The sequence below is a fragment of the Eschrichtius robustus genome, chromosome 6 (assembly GCF_028021215.1).
Source record: "Eschrichtius robustus isolate mEscRob2 chromosome 6, mEscRob2.pri, whole genome shotgun sequence".
In the NCBI taxonomy this organism is placed as follows: domain Eukaryota; kingdom Metazoa; phylum Chordata; class Mammalia; order Artiodactyla; family Eschrichtiidae; genus Eschrichtius; species Eschrichtius robustus.
In genome coordinates this window covers 100,824,285-100,844,569 of record NC_090829.1, presented here as the reverse complement: position 1 = coordinate 100,844,569, position 20,285 = coordinate 100,824,285, and the positions used below count along the sequence as shown (strand labels likewise).

The 20,285-nt window shown below is 39.2% G+C and overlaps 1 protein-coding gene across 2 annotated transcripts in view; it reads left to right on the top strand.

The window, feature by feature from the left end:
* The window catches only part of CRYBG3 (crystallin beta-gamma domain containing 3), a 105,459-nt gene that overhangs the window by 75,439 nt on the left and 9,735 nt on the right, over window positions 1–20,285 (top strand). For both annotated transcript variants that reach the window (XM_068546884.1, XM_068546885.1), the window contains 2 exons: window positions 13,648–13,787; window positions 16,817–16,940. In XM_068546884.1, coding sequence (XP_068402985.1) covers window positions 13,648–13,787; window positions 16,817–16,940 — 264 coding nt within the window. The remainder of the gene's footprint in view (window positions 1–13,647; window positions 13,788–16,816; window positions 16,941–20,285) is intronic.

Below are 20,285 nucleotides of genomic sequence, written 5' to 3'. Positions count from 1 at the left end.
ACTAGGGATCGAACCCGTGTCCCCTGAATTGTAAGGCGGATTCTTTACCACTGGACCACCAGTGAAGTCCCAGCAATGTAGTCTTATTTCAAGGCATTCCTGGAGAGAGTATTCTTGGTATCAGGGTAAGAATAGAGTCTTGGCTGAGGAACAAGAATAAAAATAGAGCCTCGGTCTCTCTTAGTGGCCTTTAGACACCAACTTGGAAAGACTAAGTGGCTACTGATGCTTCCTGTCTATTGGAGGAAAACTGGATTAAAAAAAAAAAAAAAAAGAATGTGTTTTGGTCCGTCTCTCCAAGTATTGATAAGGCTGAAAAAGGCATGGGAAAGTAGTCTGCATTTACTGGGAAGGGAACTTTTTAGCAATTTTTAGTGGTCAAACTAGCAGACAGATACTTAGATGCTCCAAATGAATGGTATTACTATTTTTGTTTGAGGAGTTACTTTTCTTCCACATTCATGAAGTCAAAAATAAATAATTAAAATTAGGAGTAAAAATACAGACAGAGAAAAGAAACATCTCTACATACGTTGAACTGTGCAGTTGCATGTCCCTGGTTTCATCCTGTGGAATCCAGGCAGTGTAGATAAAGGTGCCTCTTGGAAAGGATTTGAGAGCTATAGCCTTTTCACATCAAGAACTGATTAAAGAGTGTATTCAGTTTATGTAAGGAGAGCATATAAGTTTTCTTAATGCCTTTACCAGGTATGTTTTGAATCTTTGAAAGGTCTTTGTTGAAGCCACGTTTAGGCAGTAGGTTTGGTGGTGAAATGGAAGGAATATGAGGTGAGGTTGGGCATCCCAGTAAAGATCTGCAAACTGTCCAGGAAGCAGCCTCAACAGGTAACATTTCCTTGGTGAAGTCAACCATGCTTCACCCTGGTGGCCCTGAAACCCTGAGTTGATCAGACCTAGGAGATTGATAGGTAAACCAGAAGGCCAACCTGGTAATTTGTAGTAGGTGGATTCTAGTGACTAGAATACTTGAGAATTCTGTCCTGGGCATTTTTCTGCCTCTCTGGAAGAACCCAGGAAATGAAATTAGTCATCAGACATTTTAAGATTTGGATAAAATTAGGTAGATGTCTTGAGTAGTTTACCTAGGCTAATATTCCCCACAAAAGAGACTCCCCCACCCCACCTCCCCAGTTGTTTGCATTCTCCAGATTCTGTATCTCCTTTCCTTGGAAAATTCTAGACACACTATCCTGTATCTATCCTGCTTCTCTGATTACTTTCACGGCCCCTGTCCCCCTACTGTGTTCCTACTTAGGAATTGATATGCCTTTTTCTATAGATTGGTTAATATTACTGCCTATGCCACAATCCAGTGTGATTCTGGATTCATTGTGGGAAATGTTACATCCAGTTGAGTTAACTTTATGTATATATGAGCTAAATTTTTGATTTTTGCTTTTATTAGTTAAAACTGCAGAATTATGAGGGTGTTGCTTGTAGCTGGCATTCCCAGTCATGCTGTGACTTTTAGTGCTAAAGTGTCATAATGGTATAATATTGAGGAATCCTAACACTTCATCTTCATACAAGATCAGTATGTCTTGCAAATGACAGTTTGCTCCAGGCTGAATTCTATCTGTGCAGACATACGTTACATTCTAGAGGTCCATGGATGCATAATTTGCAGTCATTTTACAGTGAAAGGAGCTGCGAGCATAGTTTACAGTTCTCCTTTTCACTAGGGTGACCTTGTACAAATCACCTAGTTTACTTTGACCTCAGTTAACTCATCTGTAAAGAAACTGTTAGAACAGGTATTTTTACATCTTTGACAGCCTCCACTTCAACAGAATAAGTATCCTGGGCATATTCCTAACTGGACATGAAAAGCAATGTGTCCAGTCTTAGGCCTCACATGGTCTGAGGGAATAAGATGGTATGTTAGCTTTCAATAAGGTTATGCCATATAACAGTCCCCAAAACAGTTGGTGAGGGGCTAGAGGTGGGTGGGGAACATTAAGTAAAATGTTTTAAGCATTGGTCTAGTAGTGTGTGGGGTAACCTGCTTTTGTTGCATTTCCATGGGAGCAGCAGTCTTCTCATTACTTCTTTAGTGTCTCCATGGCAGCTTGGCATGGAAGTTGGCCTCCTTTGAAGTATAATCCAATCCTGGTAGCTATAAGCAGGCAAAGCAAAAGAAACATTGTAACACGAGGTTGTAGAAAAAGTTCAAATGAAATTTATGACTGTGATGACATAAATGATCTTAAAAGGTGGAATAAGAATTGGCGAGACAATAATTCTTTCTGTGCAAGAGTAATGAATAAGGGAGGGGTACAGCTATAAATAGAAGATGACTGTAAATCCAGCCACAGATGAAGGGAAGCAATGACTTTATAAAGTGTAGAGGAGTTTGGTTACTATTAAATTTTCAGATGAACTCATATATAGTTAATAGCAGTAACTACTGTGTACATTTTGAACATGAAGGCCAACAAAAACCTACAGTAAACATCATACTTGCAAGTGAGATATCTGAAGCATTTCCTTTTAAATTCAGGCAGAAGACAATGGTCTCTACTATCACCACTTCTATTCAACATTATTTTGGAGTCCTAGGCACTTTAATAAGATTAAAACCAAAAAAGTTATAAAGGAAGAAGCAAAATTGTCAAGAATATCCACAGACAAGTTATTAGGATTAATATGAAATCTTTAAAAGTTGCCAATTACAAGGTAAATAGCAATTAAAATATAGGATACTTAGAAATAAATCTAACATAATGCAAGTAAGTTCTTTATGAGGAAAATTGTAAAAACTTTCTTGAAGGACATAAAAGATGGAGAGAGATTTTATAGATGAAAAGACTCAATATTGTAAATATTTTAGTCTTCCCCAAATTAATAAAATTTCAGGCAGAATGCTTATAGAATCTTTTGTCTTTTGCAGGGGTGGTGGTAAAACATGACGAGCTCCTTCTAAAATTAATTTGGCAAAGATAGGGGTTCAAAATAGCCAAGATTATTTTTAAGGACAATAGGCAGGATCACTTGTCCTACCAAATATAGATATTGCATTATTCATCAGTAATAATTAAGATAGTGAGTGCAAGGAGAGACCAATAGAAGAGTGGGATAGGAGAGCACAGAAACTGACCTACGTGAATAATGGAATTTGGAAGGTGACAGAAATAGCATTTCAGTGGGGCTATTACGAAAGACGGTTGGCTCTTTACATGGAAAAAGATACCATTTGAATCTTGCTTTATTCCAAACACCAAAAATAAACTCCAGATGGATTAATGGCAACCTAAATGTGAAAAACAAACCTGAATGAAATGTACAGTGCCGGGCATATAGTTAGTAATTACGTAATATCTTTGTAAGGTGACAGATGACAACTCGACTTCACGGTGATTGTTTTGAAATGTATAGAAATATTGAACCACTATATTGTGCACCAGGAACTAACATGGTGTTGTAGGTCAATTATACTTCAAAAACAAACAGACAAACAGACTCATAGAAAAAGAGGTCAAAAAGAAAAAGAGGTCAAAAAGAAAAAGAGGTCAGATTTGTGGTTATCGGGGAGTGGGGGGTGGAGGAGGGGGAATTGGATGGCAGTTAGTCAAAAGATACAGACTTCTAGTTATAAGATAAATCAATACTAAAGATGTAATTTGTAATATGATAAATAGAATTAACACTGCTGTATGTTATATATGAAAGTTGTTAGGAAAGTAAATCCTAAGAGTTCTCATCACAAGGAAAAACAATTTTCTCCAATTTCATTTTGTATCTATATGAGATGACGAGTGCTCACTAAACTTACTGTGGTCCTCCTTTCACAGTGTATGTAGGTCAAATCATTGTGCTGTACACCTTAAACCTGTACAGTGCTGTATGTCAATTATGTCTCAATAAAACTGGAAGAAAAAAACAGAAGAAAATATGGAAAACTATGCTAATGATATTGGAGTAGGATGGATTTAAACACAAAACATACAAGTCAGTAGTAAAAGGCAAGTGTATGCGTTTCCTGTTGCTGCTGTAACAAGTTACCACAAATTTAGTGCTGAAAACAACAGAAATGATCCTATAGTTCTGGAGGTGAGAAGTCTAAAATAGGTCTTACTGGGGTAAAATTATGGGGTCAGCAAGACTGCATACCTTCTGGGAGACACTAGGGGCGAATCTGTTTCTTTACCTTTTCCAGCTTCTAGAGGTCCTCAGCATTCCTTGGCTCATGGCCCTCTTCCATCTTCAAAGTTTATCACTTCAACTTCTGTTCTCTATCCTCTGTCTCTGACCCTCTTATAAGGACCTATGTGATTATATTAGTTCTATCTGGATAATCCAGACAGATATCCCCATCTCTAGATTCTTAACTCTTAATCACATTTGCAAAGTCCCTTCCACTATTTCAGGTAACATATTCATAGGTTCCAGGATTAGGATGTAGACCTCTTTTTGGATGGTGGTGGGGGAACAATAATTATTGAGCCTACCACAGCAAGCCACAGACTGGAGAATATATTTTCAGCCCTTATAAGCTACAAAGGTTTAATGTATAGAATATAAAAAGAACTCTTTCAAATCAATTGAAATTTTAAAAATCAGCAGAGACTATGAATAGCCAGTTCATAAATGTGAGAAAATGGCTAAGGACATTCAAAGGATATTAAACCTCACTAGTGATCCAGTAAATGCAAATTATGAATAAAATAGTAATTAGGTAGCATTACCTTACTTTAGATACAAACATTGGAAGATCTGACAATACCAAAGTTTAGTTTAGTGGCAGAGAAGTGGGATCATTCATACAAAGCTAGTGGAAGGAGTATCAGTTGCTATGAGGGAAAAATAAGGATGTTTGTTGCAGCATTGATGGATGAAACAAACTACAGTACAGCACAATCATAAAAGGAAATATATATTAAGTTAGGTTCATGTGTTACTAAGGATGTTACAGTAAGATATATTTCTGTGAAATTTAAAAACAAAGGATGTATAAAGATTCACAACTTCAGCATAGTGGTTACTTCTAGGGAGGGGGGAAAATTAAAATTCATCTCTACATGTTATGTTTTTACTTGTTTATACAATTTGATATAAATATAGTAAAATTCAAATGTATTACTTCTGGGTGCTGGATACATGATCATCTAGATATTATTTATTCTTTTTGAAATGCATTATAACTTTTTTTTTAAAGGAAGAAGACCAGTTAGAAAGGTAGGCCTGTGATGAAACTGATTTTCTAAGCCAAGTGAAAGAGGCTTTTATGAGGGGCATTATAGTTCACTGGAGAAGAGTTTAGCTTGAGAGTCTGACAGACCATTGCTTGTTAGCTGAGTGACCCTGGGCATGTTTCTGACCACTCTGTGCCTCAACTTTCTCATCGAATAAAATGAGGATTAAATGAGCTAGTGCATGTGAAGCCTTTAGCACATGAAAACACTCAATAATATTATAATAGCTCATCCACAAGAATTAATATTTGTTGTGCAACATTAAGATTTGATAAGACTGAAAGTATTTATGTGATTTTGTTTTAAATGGGCCAAACTTAGAAGATTCCGGATTAGAGTCTCATTAGAGATTTATGAGCCTTCTATTAAATTTTCATCACTGCAGATACCTTTTTGCCAGCACACTGTGTGGTATTTCTCTGGATTGGAATGGTATTTGAGGTGCACATTATGGTTACTTTCCTTGAATTCAGTCTAGTTGTTCTTAGTTTTTTAGCCATGGTTCACTTGGCAAAGATTAGGGTGAAGTGATATTGTTGGGCTGTACAGATATGGCTGTTCTTAGTGGCTGTTTGCTAGATATTTTTAAAATAAAATAACATGTTATATTTAGAGTCTAACCAACTAACATCATCCTGAGGTAATATCAACACCTTTTCCATACAAGCAGTAATTTGAAACTCAAAGAACTATACAGTGCTAATGTACAAGTCTTTATGGTTTTTTGTGGGGTTTTTTTGTATGTAAATAAATGAGCATGTTTACTGCCCAAAGGGAAAGAGCCAGGAAAAAGTGGAAGGTGGAAATGTCAGAGACAGATGATATGGGACAAAAGAATTCCCCTGGACTTGGCAACTGGAAATACCTGGAAGAGTGAAGATCTGGTTAAGGCAGATAAGGATGTAAAGTGCTGAAAAGCAGTAGAGATGATAGCTAACTTTGTTACTCTGACAGGTGAGGCTGCAAAGCCCTTTGGAGATCAGAACGTGAAGGGCTTTGTATACCATGAAAGGAAGTTTTGGACACTTCCTGTTAGAGATCAGAGCTCAAGAGCTTCCTTCCATCTCAGCGTTTGAACTTCTTTAAGTATCCCAGGCACTTGGCAAATTATCTGGCATGCAAGAAAAATTCAGAAATGTTTGCAAAATTGAATAATTTCTTCTTCTAAGCAATGAGAAGTAAGGCAAAATTTTATCAGTTGCTTTGTTTTTAGTATTAATAGTCAATAAATAAACTGTCCAAGTAATTTTCACCTCTGTTCTCACTTCCAGAATGGCCTCTTTTTCTCCAGTAAATGTGGTCTTTGAACGGATGTTCCCTTTCATTATGTTTTTGTCAGAGGTCTCTCTCCCACCCCTGCCAACTCACCCCTTTTAGTCTAACACAGACTCTAACTAGAGATATTCTGTGTGATTACACAAACCATGCTTCTAGGACCCCAACATATTTCCATTTCAAACATCTTTTGACTATGTGCTTTCAAGTTATGGTTTATGTACTTCCTGGAGTGAAAGATTGAAGTCTTGGTCTCATGTTGACACTGAGCTAACCAGTATAATTCAATATTTGCTTCGTCTTTAAAATTAGGAAAAGACCATTTGACAGACTTCATTCCACCTCAAAGACTTGCTATATGGATAAAAAAATAATGAAAAAATGTATAAAGTACATATATTCTCTTTACCATCTTGCAAACTCATGCAATTGATGATTAGGGAAACTAATTCACCCCCATTGTTAAATACTATTCAAGCTCTTATTCAAGTCTGTATAGTTTTAATAAATGTCAAAAATTAGTAGTTAGATTTAAACATTTTATCCAATATATATTGAAGATGTGTTGCTATAAATGTAATCCTTCTAGCAGAGTACCTGTACCCAGGTCTCAGAGCTTCAAATTTAGATGGTGGACACACTTGTTAAGTTGATGGGATGGGTAAGAATGGGGTCATAGATATTACCCAGATGAGCAAGATGAAGTCAACTGCTTCAGATAATGTCACACATGCCAATCAAAAATATTCTACATGATAAAATTACTTAGAACATTTTAAAACTATAGTGGAAGGGTTAAGAACACAGCCTCTGAGGCCATTCTGTCTAGTTTCAAATGCCAGCTCTTTTATTTACTGTATGTGACCTGTGCCTTCATTCTTCATCTGTAAAGTGGGGATAATAATGGTACCCATGTCAAAGGAAAGTTGCATGGATTAAAGGAGTGAATACAGTTCTACACTTCCTAACATGAATGTATTTTGGGATTTGGAATATTTCCCATTTTAAACAGTAATATGGTTCATAGATAGCATATAAGACAATAACTCCAGAAAGGTTCTGGGCAACACCCCATAATTGAACACATTTCTGTTGCTGTAGCAAAATATAATCATGGCTACACAAGTTGGATAAATATTATAAATAGTTTTCTACTTATTCAGATCAGATTTTGTTGCCAAATGAATTAGGTTAAAAAAAAATGGGATATATATATATGTATATATACACACATGTATATATACACATATATATGTATATATACACACCTATATATACATATATATACACACCTATATATACATATATATACACACCTATATATACATATATATGTACATACACACATGTATATATACATATATATATCCATCCATCCATTAACAATCCCTTCTATATAGTTTGTGTGTGTGTGTATGTATATATGATTCCCAGCACATATTGTGTCATGTATGTTAGTTATTACTATTATTGTCATTTAAAATATTATTTTAGTTGATGGAGTGATAAGTTTTCTTTTCATTTATACAGTTTAAGTATTCTTTTCCTTTCTTAACCACATCCTCCTTTTAGAAGCTGTATCCTCTTTGCATGGCTTAGACTTCACCCAGCAGGAATGTCCTGTTCCTGCTGACACCTAAGAAGAGCCTGTGGCCCCAAATGGTTGGCTGTCTTCTAAGTTAGCATGGACTGAGGCCAAGACATTTGTAGAGCTCAAACTGTAATTAAGTTCTGGTGGTTTCTATTGTCCTTGGAAAGATCAGATTACTCTGTCATCTTCAGTTTTAAAGACTGTTAATAGTTTATATATACTCTTCCTACTTTCATATTTGGAAAATGTATCAGAAAAATTAGATTTTAACATAGTTCTTCAGTGCTCTTTATTTCTGAATGATTGCCTTCCTAATCTTCCTAACCTTTAGGTACATTTGTAAATCGAGTACATTTATAAATTTAAGTACAGTTGACCATTGAACAACACAGGGGTTTAGGGGTGCTAACTTCCCCCTCTCCACCCCCTTATAGGCAGTGGAAAATCTACGTACTGCTATTTCTGCCTCTAAACAAAGGAACTGATAAATGTCTCACCCAAGGGCAGGAAGGTGAAACAATTTGGATAGAATCAGGACTCAAACCCAGTTCTTTTGATTCCATATATTGTGATCTCTAATGAACACAAACTTTCCCCATCGCTTATTTAATTTAAAGAACTGTAAAATGAAAATACAGATACTAAATTTATTGGAAAAAAATCCATGTTCAAGTGGATCTGCACAGTTCAAACGCATGTTGTTCAAGGATCAACTGTGTATTTATAAATTAAGACCATTTAAGTAAAAATAATTTAAATAGAGAAAAGTCAAGTTAAATATATATATCAAACCTCTAAAGAGGGAATGACTTTAAGCTTAGAAACAATAGATGCTCGCAAATGAAAAGTTTGATAGATGGGACCACATGATGATATCTCGTTGTTATTAATGGAAAAGAGGGAGGTTTGTCCATGCCTGTTAGTCATATTTCCTCCTTGGTTAATGCTGTTGGTTTGTGTTCTTTGCCCATTTATGTATTGGGTCTCTTAGAGGATCCTTACTGATTTATGTAAACTCGTAAAAATAGCCTCAGTCATTTTCTGCAATTTTTTTCTCAATCTTCCTGCATCATCATTTTTAAAACAATTTTTGAGATCCCCTCCATCAGATTTTGCATTGTTATCGTAAGATAAATTTCTAGGTATAGAATTGCTAGATTGTCTTTGAAATGGGGAGTGAATTTGATGCAATTTGAGTGATAATGGTAGTCTTTTAAAAAATGCCTTTGAAAGAAAGAAAATAAAATAAAAAACGCCTTTGTGGACATTCCACCAAAGGAAGATGAAAAATGTACACAGGACCTGTTTTCTTAGAATATCACTTAGCACTTAAATTATATCCTCACATAAGATTTTAAGTTTTCCCTGTGGAATATGAAACAGTTACCTCATGTCAGCGTTAAATGCCTGTGATGTAAGTGCCACTCTTAGCACAGCAAACTCCTTACTGAGGAGAGAGTTGCTGACGGCTGATCATGAGCCCAGCCCAGGCTCCTTGCCTGTCTGCCCTTCCTCGCTAATTAGTAACTCAACAAGTAGAGGTGAGCTGAAATGCTTTTTCGTTAGCTGAAGGGTGAGAATGTTGGGAAAAGTCCAGCAATAAAGTCAGGGGCTTATCTGTGGATTTTGACTGTCCATTAATTTTCGGTCACCGGTTTTAGTGGGTAATTTAGAGCCTGCTATTGGCTGCATTTCTAAACTACTGCTGTTCTGGACCCTCCTATAAGGACATTTCTTCTATAAATTGTTGGGATGCTTCCAGTTTTTATTTTGCAGATAGCAGAAGAGAAGCCTGATCTTGTCTGCAGTCACTCAGGAACTCAGTGACTTGAGATGAATTTCCATTCCTGACCCAGTTTATGTTGTTTACTGAAGGAAAAGCAGTGCTCCCGGGCAGCTTTTTTATGCTTAGCTTACTGTCTCACTGCACACAGTGACGCTTACCTTCTTTTTTTTTTTTTTTAACTTTGGGTTTATTTATTTATTTATTTATTTTTGGCTGTGTTGGGTCTTCGTTTCTGTGCTAGGGCTTTCTCTAGTTGCGGCAAGCGGGGGCCACTCTTCATCGCGGTGCGTGGGCCTCTCACTATCGCGTCCTCTCTTGTTGTGGAGCACAGGCTCCAGACGTGCAGGCTCAGTAGTTGTGGCTCACGGGCCTAGTTGCTCCGCGACATGTGGGATCTTCCCAGACCAGGGCTCGAACCCGTGTCCCCTGCATTGGCAGGCAGATTCTCAACCACTGCGCCACCAGGGAAGCCCATACTTACCTTCTTTTCCAGCATCCTCTAACCCCTCAATCTGCACTATCTGATACCATAGCACTAGCCACATGTAGTTTTTTTAATTAAAATTAAATACAACAAATTCACTTTGGTCACACGAGCCACATTTCAAATGCTCAATGGCCACGTATGGCTAGTAGCTACCATACTGAAGATACAGGTATACAATATTGCTATCACTGCAGAAAGTTCTGTTGGACAGTGCTTCACACCTTCCGTGATCCACAGGCAACCTTTGCCACATAACATAAAGAGAAAATTACAACACGTTTTACCTATTTTAGAAACCTGGAAATTTCTCAGTATCCTTTCTCTGTCTTTCCTTGTATTTCAGAGGAAGCATAGTTCATCCTTTTCAAAGTGATCCTTTTCCTCATGGACTGATTCCAGTCAGGGGTTCTGAACTGATGGGACAGTGGATTGGACCTCCGCCTTCTTCCCTAGAACCACCCCTCTTGTCTTGCGTCATTCAGATTCTTCCCATTATGCCACCACCTTCCACCGTGCCTGCCACGTGGACCAGCTGCCGATTTCCCTCCTCTTTACCAAACTTCTCTAAAAAATAGCCTGTATGCCCTGTCTACAATCTCTTCCCGCTTATTCCTCAGCCCTTGCAGCCTAGATTCTGCCCCTCATCTGCATGTGGCTCAGTGAGCTCTCTCATTGGTTACCAGCTGCCCCCTGATCGCCAAACCCAAGCAGCCTCGTCGCAGTCACCCTCTTCCTCGACATTACAAAAGTATTTGATGCTGTGGCCAACTCTTCCGTATAATTTTCTTTCTCCTTTACTTCCGTGATACGTCCTCTTTTGGCTCCTCTCTCCTACTTCATTCTTCAGTCACCGCCACAGGCCTGCCTTTCATCACCACCCCCTTCGTTCGTCAGCACAGTTCTGTCCTCCTGTCATTTCCGTTTTCTTACCCATAACTGGCTCCAGTTATTACCCAGATTCTGAGAGTTCCCAAATTATCATCCCTACATTCGATCTTCTCCCTTCTCCCAGATCAGAAGGTCCAGTGTTCTTTGGACATTTCTGTTAGGATTATCCTGCCTCTATCTCAACCTTCAAACCTCCAGTTCTCAATATAAGTTCTTAGCTGCGGGGCATATTTCCTCTCCAGATTTTCTTATATATGACAAATCAGTGTTGACTCTTGAACAACATGGGGGTTAGGGGTGCCGACCCTCCGCCCAGTTGAAAATCGGCGTGTGCCTTTACTGGTGGCCCTCCATTTCCATGGTTCCACATCCAAGGATTCAGCCAACCTCAGACTGTGTAGTACGTATTTATTGAAAAAAATCCCTGTACAAGTGGATCCGTGCACTTCAAACCCTTGTTGTTCACGGGTCAACTGTGTACCACCGTGCCCCCAGCCACACTCTCGCACATGTTTTTTCTCACTTTCTCATTCCATCTGTTTGTCTCACTTGGTCTCTCTCATCACTGCGATAGTTTTTCTGGCCATCCCTTCCTTATTCGCCAATCCTAACCTTCCAACCCCCCCACCTCCTGTTTTAGGTCTGACTCTTCTTCTTTGGCCTGGAGGATTCTTCCCCTGTACTGATACTTGCATTCTTTCTCTTCTTCACTCATGTTGTTGCCAGATAAGTTTTCTGAAGTCCATTTAAAGAAAAATATATGCAAACACATTTACTTGCAAACATAGGCATAATAATTACCAGTTTAAATTTTTGAATAAATATTTCCATGGTTCAAAAATCAAAAAGTACCAAAAGGCATGCAGTGAAAACCTTTGCTCCCACTTGTTCTTTTTATCTTCTCAGGTCCTAGTTTCCTGACAGACACATTCGCCATGGAGTAGTTTTATATTGATTTTTTTAGAAAAATTTTAATGTGTATAAAGCACATGTTATATATGTGTGTGTGTACATAAATTTTCCCTTCTCTACACAAATGGCAGCATAAGAAATATGCTCTTCTGCACTACTCTTAACTTTGTCTTTGCCACTAAAGAACATATCTTAGAGATCTTTCATAAGAATCTCATTCTTTTGTACAGCTGTATAGAATTCCTCCACAATTTACTTAACCCATGCCCACTTGATGGACGTTTAAGTCATTCACCATCCTTTGCTATTCCAAACACTGCTGCCAGGAATAATGCTTTGATAAGTCATTTTGCTCTTATGCAAGTATATCTGCAGGTCACTTGTGAGAGCTGGTTGTTGGACTGTTTATTTACTGTTCTCTGAACGTCCACAGTCTCTGCCCCCAGTGCTCTGCTTCTCATGTACCAACTTACACATAGTTCAGCCCCTTCCTACTCCTCTGCCCAAAAGCCTTCAAGGACTCCCTGTTGGTAATAAATCTGCCTCTGCCCTGTCAGTGTAAAGGAGAAGCAGGCAACTCAATACACAGTAGCAAACAGCGGGAGCGCTCGGCACTGTTTCTTGTTGGACTCTGTGTTCTAGCTACATAGGTCTACCTGCTGTTTTCCCTAACATGGCCCGTGCGTGTCTGTCTCCCATCTTTGCACAGAGTGCCTTCCCTTTATTCTCCATAGGCCTCTCCAGATCCATGGCATCTTTTGAGACTGAGCTCCTACACTACCATGTCTGTGAAGCTTCCTTGATTCCTGCACCCTTCTGCTAAAAAGAGTCTGGGCTTCCCCTGGGTACTTTCATAGGGCATATCCTTCTCTGCCCTGGATTACATTCCAATATCTGTGCAATTCTCCTAGTTTAGCTTCTAGTTAGTAATGCCCCAAACATAAGGATGGTGACTTGTTTTGATTTCTCATCCCCCCAAAGTTGCCTAACATGGTGTCTTGTATATACCAATGAATGAGAAAGAGCAAAGTTGATTCTATTCTTGTCTGACATGAGGGTTGGGGGAATACTTAAGAGCCTAGAGCCAAGAAGTCTTGTATTCTCAGTGACTGCTCCTGTGACCTCCTGGGAAATGAGAGTGCTGTTCCATTCTGTGTTTATTCTATGGCCAGCTAAAAGCATTGGCAGGACCAAAAATGCGGTCTGTATTACAGCACAACCAGACCTTAATATGTAATTGGAACCAGGTCTCCGTTTTTATTATGACAGCAAGGCTCCTTTTTTAAAACTTCAATTTTAATTTACAAAAAAATTGAATAAAAATTATTTATGGAATCTAGTCTCACCACTGCCACTTTGACTGTAAGGCCATTAGAGGGTAGAGCAGTAAACTGCATTTGAAACAGTGGATCCAGGGTACCCTACGTTCTAACTGGGATGTCACTGAGGTGTGGCCACTGTGTATGGTGATGTTTTCTCTTTTCTGTGCTGTTAGGTTTTTGAAGAACCCTCCATTAGCCTTTTTGCTCTGGAACATTGTGAGGGGAGAGAGTTACATCTAGAAGAGGCTGTGAACTCTGTTCTGAACAAGGACCTGCACTTCTACACCCAGTCTGTGTGGGTAAAAAGTGGCCTGTAAGTATGGGACAAGGGCTTGGCCTGCTTCAGTCACTCTTGTAGGACAGAGTTGCACAGTTGCTTTTTATTCCCCCACTGCTGCTGTTACTTGGTCTGATGGTACTCTTACTCCTTCTTTTCTCTCTCCATGTAATAATAGTAGTTTCTCTCAAATAAGAGAAGACAGTGGACTGTGTCCAGTATGTAGTAGCAGGCAGTGGTCTGGGAGAAGAGCCCGCTGGGAGAGAAGGGCTGCCATGTGTTCAGAACATGTGTCCTAGAGAAGGTGGACCAGATGACCGTAACAATTTGAGCCCACTTTCCTTTCAGAAGAAACCTAATTAAACCAGCAACTTTGACTGGTTGAGACCATTGCCTGCTTATGACAAGTGACTAAAACTAATAGGATTTTTTTGTGTTTTGATTTGACATCTTGTTTATTCTAGAGCTGTTTGCTCCAAGGCAGTTATTTTCAGGCTGGATGTCCTGGCTGACCCAGCCCACCTACCAAAGGTGCTGTTCATTCAGGATGTCAGTCACGGTGGATCCAGGTCTTGCGGGGCCTGCACTTTTACAATCTGGGGAGATGACTCTAAGAAAAGAAATGAAAAATGATGGGTACATAAATTAGGTATGAACTTGCAGATTTATTCAGAACAGAAATGGTAAGTGGCCTGCAAGGGAGAGGCCCTGAAGTCGAAGCTCTAATGCTTCCTAGAAAATCTACATCTCAGGCCATTTCTGAGAGTGGCTGTCAGCCTGCCCCTCCTCCTGTACCTTTGGTGTTTAGGTACCAAAAGTCATCTGAAAGAACACACATTGCTCTCAATGATTAATGTAAAGATGCCTATTTTTATGTCTTATGACTTTGAAATTGTGTGATAATCAACTCTCCTTGTTAAACTATCTGGGGATAATGAAAGACAAAGCTGAGACTATAAGTTGATTTGAAAACTGAGTTAATTATTATAATAAGTGGTTTCTGTATCATTCACATGTACAGCAGTTTAAACTTTCTTCTGCAAAGCATTTCACATGGTTTGATGTTTATTAAACATAAATTGATTTACTCTCTCTAAGCATAATAATGCCTATATTATATTCCAGTATATCATTTACCACTTAACTAACTCTGAACTGAATTCTACATCCCTGTGATATAGGACTTTCACAGCACTTTTTTTAATAATAGATTTATTTATTTTATTTATTTATTTTTGGCTGCGTTTGGGTCTTCATTGTTGCGTGCAGGCTTTTTCTAGTTGTGGTGAGCGGGGGCCGCTCTTCCTCGCGGTGCACGTGCTTCTCATTGTGATAGCTTCTCTTGTTGCGGAGCATGGGCTCTCGGCGTGCAGGCTCAGCAGTTGTGGGATCTTCCTGGACCAGGGATCGAACCCGTGTTCCCTGCATTGGCAGGCGGATTCTTAACCACTGCACCACCAGGGAAGTCCCTCACAGCACTTTTATACATTTCTTTTCTTTACATTTCTAAGTGGAACTGGTAGTTATTGACTTACTTCTGGAAATTTCTCACGAGCTTATTTCACTCTTTTGTAGAAAGCTGGTGCCATTTTACCTTAACATTCTTACTGCTTCTCTTTAGTTTATTATGTACCGCCTCTCACTGTTCTGGATTCTCTAAAAGAGAATTGGTACATGGAGTAAGGACTAGTGAAGGCTGTCTGAAGGTTTTCCTAGGCTACAGATGGCTCCCAGAATACTACTTAATGTACAGCCAGCTGCCCTCAGTGACAAGTTTTGTTTTGTTCTGTTTAATCCCTGTATTATGCCACATCTCTGATCTGTGGTGGTAATGGGGGCCAAGTTAATGCTTTTCAACTGTGAAATTCATTAGATTAATATATAATGAGGTATAGTTTATTGAACCCTTGCCTAGGTTTTATAACTGAGACATCCCTGCCTGTCTAAAAAGAATCTGCAAAGCTGGAGAGGTGGCTCAGCCTCTCCATGGTCATGCTGTCCTGACTCTGCACCAATCTGATGGTTTAGATTGTGTTGGCAAGAAGGGGTAGAGGGAAGGTCATATGTCTCGTTCATCCATTCGTAATTTGGCCAAGCCTGATCTTGGCTGTGGAGAGCAGGGGGCTTTGTCTGAACCAAGCAAGGCAGCCACCTCGTCTTCATGCATACTTTCTGAAAGCACCATATGCCATGACCTGGAGTCCTGCTGAGAATTTCAGATCCTCTTGGCGGTCCCGGCTTATTCTCCTTAGCTTGACAACCACCTCAAGCAGGGCTCAGCAAACCTTTTCAGTAGGGGCCAGGTGGTCTTTTCAGTTTGTTGGCTATCCTGCCTCTGTCACAAGCATTTAACCTGCCATTGTGGTGCTGAAGCAGCCGAGGCCAATCCGGAAAGGAATGGGCGTGGCTGTGTGCCACTGAATGAGTCTCCAGGCTCCAGACACTCACCTTGAGGCCCTGCACACTTTGACACACTTTAACTTGGCCCGATTTGAAGGCCCCTGGGGTCCTGAGAAGTATTTGCAAAGGAGCTAGACCTTGAAGTAAGAGTTCAGACCAGATTTCTGTGGATAGTTTTAAGTAGCCCTTGCTGGGAGTTGTTGTGGAAGGAGGTGTGTCTGCAGAGGTCACTGGAGCTGTCCAGAGAGGCTGTGAAGGACGTGGGACAGTGAGCCTAAGAGTGGAGAGGAAACAGGTGGTTTTTAACTGGGTAATTAGGGAGGAATTATGGTCTATCTCTGAATGTTAAAATGTTAGGGAAAAAACTTGGTATTATCGAAGAAACAAAGAATTCTAAAGCTGGAGGGAACCTTGTTTTGGAAGTAAGAAAACCAGATTCCTGATGAATCTAAATCTTCTAAGCCACAGTCCAGTGGGCTTTCTCCTAGTCCTCCCTGCTTTTTCCGTTAAAATATACAATTACACAATGTTTTTTCTTAAAAACAGTCTACAAACCTGGAGGTTTTAAAGAAGGAACCCTATATGGTATAGTAAGAGGTATTTTTGTTAAGAGATTGCTTTCTGTTTTAAGCATCCCATTTTTTTTCTTTCCTGTTCTCATATAGGTGGATAGCTTATGAAGGACCCAATTTCTTAGGAAGACAAATCCTACTCAAGCCTAATGAGATCCCGAATTGGACAGCATTCAGTGGATGGAAAACAATTGGTTCCCTCCGTCCTATGAAGCAGGTAAGGAGAAGAGAACCATACGATCCAAAATAGCTGCTCCATTTGTTAGTAGGAATGTCAAAAACGACAGCATCTGAACTATGGACCATTTAATTTAGTTTGCCATTTATGTTATGGGAGGATCTGATTAGGATAGGGATTTTATAGATTTTAACTAATTCATAAAATTGTACCTAAGGTCAGCACTGGGTTTTAGCTTTGAGTCCAGAGTCTTATTGACCTTGTTGTCTTTTCATGGGAAAATAAGTATCATAAGCTCTGTGGCAAGCAGTGGAAAGAAGAATGAACTCTGAGAGTGCACTAGTTTTACTTCCTAAGTACTTGGCTTTTTCCCCCCACTTACGTAATACTCAGGATGGATCCTGGCAATTTAATTAACATAGTATTTATTGCACACCTACTGCTTGTCAGTCTTCTATTCAAAAGCTTCCCACTGCACTTTGGATATAGTCTAATCTCTTCAACGTGTCCTGTGTGATCTGGCTCCCCCTGGCTTCTCCAGCCTCATCTCTCATCATCTCCCACTCACACGCATGGCTGTCACATACACCAGTGCACAGAGTGTTTTCCCACGCTTAACACAGGCTCTGCCCTCTGTCTAGAAGTTTCTTCCCTCATTCTTTGCCTAGCTAGTTCTTACTTCTCCTTCTAAGTTCATCTGTAGTGTCAGGTCCTCCAGGAAGCCTCTTTCACTCTCTCCCTAAATCCAAATTACATCCTTAAAGACCTGGTTCTTTTTCTACAAGACACTGCCTGCAGTTTGTAATGACATAGTTGTTGTTGGATTGGGCACTTTCTCACTCTACTACAAGCCCCATGAAGGCAGGGGCTGTGCATATTTTGCTTATTACTCTACCCTGTCACAATGTCTGGCACATTGTAGGAACTCAGGGACTATTTGTTTAATGAAGGAATGAATGTATAAATGGATAAGTGAATGTTTGACATTATGCAGAAAAATTATGGAAGATATATAAGGGTAGACATGATTTTGGCCTTCTTGGAGCTTACATTTTTGTTGGGTAAAAAACATGTCCAACTCAAAGCAGTAATATAAACTGCAAAATGGGGAGGGGCCAAGATGGCAGACTAGAAAGACCCTGAGCTCACCTCCTCTCACAAGCACACCAAAATCACAACGATCTGCAGAACAACCATCGATGAAAAAGACTGGAACCTACCAGAAAAGATATTCTATAACTAAAGACATATAGAAGGAACCACAACGAGTAGGAGGGACAGACTTGCAATATAATCAAATCACATACCCCTGAGTGGGTGACCCAAAACCTGGAGAATAATTATATCGCAGAGGTTCTCCCAAAGGAGTGAGGGTTCTGAGCCCTACATTGGGCTCACCAGCCTGGGGGTCCTGCACCAGGAAGATGATCCCCCAGAGCATTTGGCTTTGAAGGCCAGTGGGGCTTAATTTCGGGAGCCCCACAGGACGGGGGGAAATAGAGGTGTCACTCTTAAATGGTGCAAACAAAATCTCATACACGATGCCCAGGGCAAAAGCAGTAATTTGATAAGAACCTGGGCCAGACCTACCTGCTGGTCTTGGAGAGCCTCTCAAAGAGGTAGGTGGCAAACGGATCAGTGAGCTGGAAGACAGAGTAGTGGAAATCACTGACGCTAAACAAAAGAAGAAAAGAGAAAAGAAATGAGGACAGTATAAGAGCCCTCTGGTACAACATCAAGCACGCTAATATTTACATTGTAGGGGTCCCAGAAGGATAAGAGCAGGAGAAAGGGCCTGAGAAAATATTTGAGACATCATAGCTGAAAACTTCCCTAACCTGGAGAAAGAAACAGTCACTCTAGTCCAGGAAGCACAGAGAGTCCAATACAGGATTAACCCAAAGAGGAACATACCAAGACACATTGTAATTAAAATGACAAAAATTAAGGATAAAGAGAGAATATTAAAAGCAATGAGGGAAAAGCAACAAATAACATACAAGGGAACTCCCATAAAGCTATCAGCTGATTTTTCAGCAGAAACTCTGCAGGCCAGAAGGAAGTGGCATGATATATTTAAAGTGATGAAAGGGAAAAACCTACAAGCAAGTATACTCCACCCATCAAGGTTCTTGTTCATATTTGATGGCGAAATCAAAATCTCTACAGACAAGCAAAAGCTAAAAGAGTTCAGCACAACCAAACCAGCTTTACAACAAATGTTAGAGGAACTTCTCTAGGCAAAAAAGAAAAGGCCACAACAAGAAACAAGAAAATTATGAAATGAAGAAGCTCACCGGTAAAGGCAAACAAGCAGTAAAGGTAGGAAATCATCCATACACAAAGCTAGTAGGGAGGTTAAAAAGCAAAAGTAAAATCATCTATATCCACAATAAGCAGTTAAGGGATACACAAAACAATTAGGTGTAAAACATGACATCAAAAACAGTAATCATAAGGGGAGGAGAGTACAAATAGAGGCTCGTTAAAATGCATTTGAGATTAAGAGATCAGCAACTTAAAACAATCATTTATATATATAGACTGCTATATAAATACCTAATGGTAACCATAAACCAAAAATCTACAACAGGTATACACACAAAAAGGAAAAATGAATCCAAACATAACACTAAAGATAGTCATCAAATCACATTAGAAGAGAACAAAAGAAGAAAAACGGGGAGAAAAGGGCCTACAAAAACAAATCCAAAACAGTTAACAAAATGGCAGTAAGAACATACATATCGATAATTACCTTAAATGTAAACTGACTAAATGCTCCAACCTAAAGACACAGAGTGGCTGAATGGATACAAAAACAAGACCTGTATATATGCTGTCTACAAGAGACTCACTTTAGATCTAGAGACACATACAGACCAAAAGTGAGGGTTTGGAAAATGGTATTCCATGCAAGTGGAGATCAAAAGAAAGCCAGGGTAGCAATACTTACATTAGACAAAATAAGACTTTAAAATACTGTTACAAGAGACAAAGGACACTATATAATGATCAATGACAAAGAAGGACACTATATAATGATCAAGGGATCAATCCAAGAAGATGACATAACAATTGTAAATATATATGCACCCAACATAGGAGCACCTCAATATATGAGGTAAATATTAACAAACATAAAACGAGAAATTGACAGTAACACAATAATAGTAGGGGACTTTAATACCCCATTCACATCAATGGACAGATCATCCAGACAGAAAATCAGTAAGGAAACACTGACCTTAAGTGACACATTAGACCAAATAGATTTAATTGATACATAGAGAGTATTCCATCCAAAAGCAGCAAAATACACATTCTTTTCCAAGTATACCTGGAACATTCTCCAGGATATATCACACACTAGGCCACAAAACA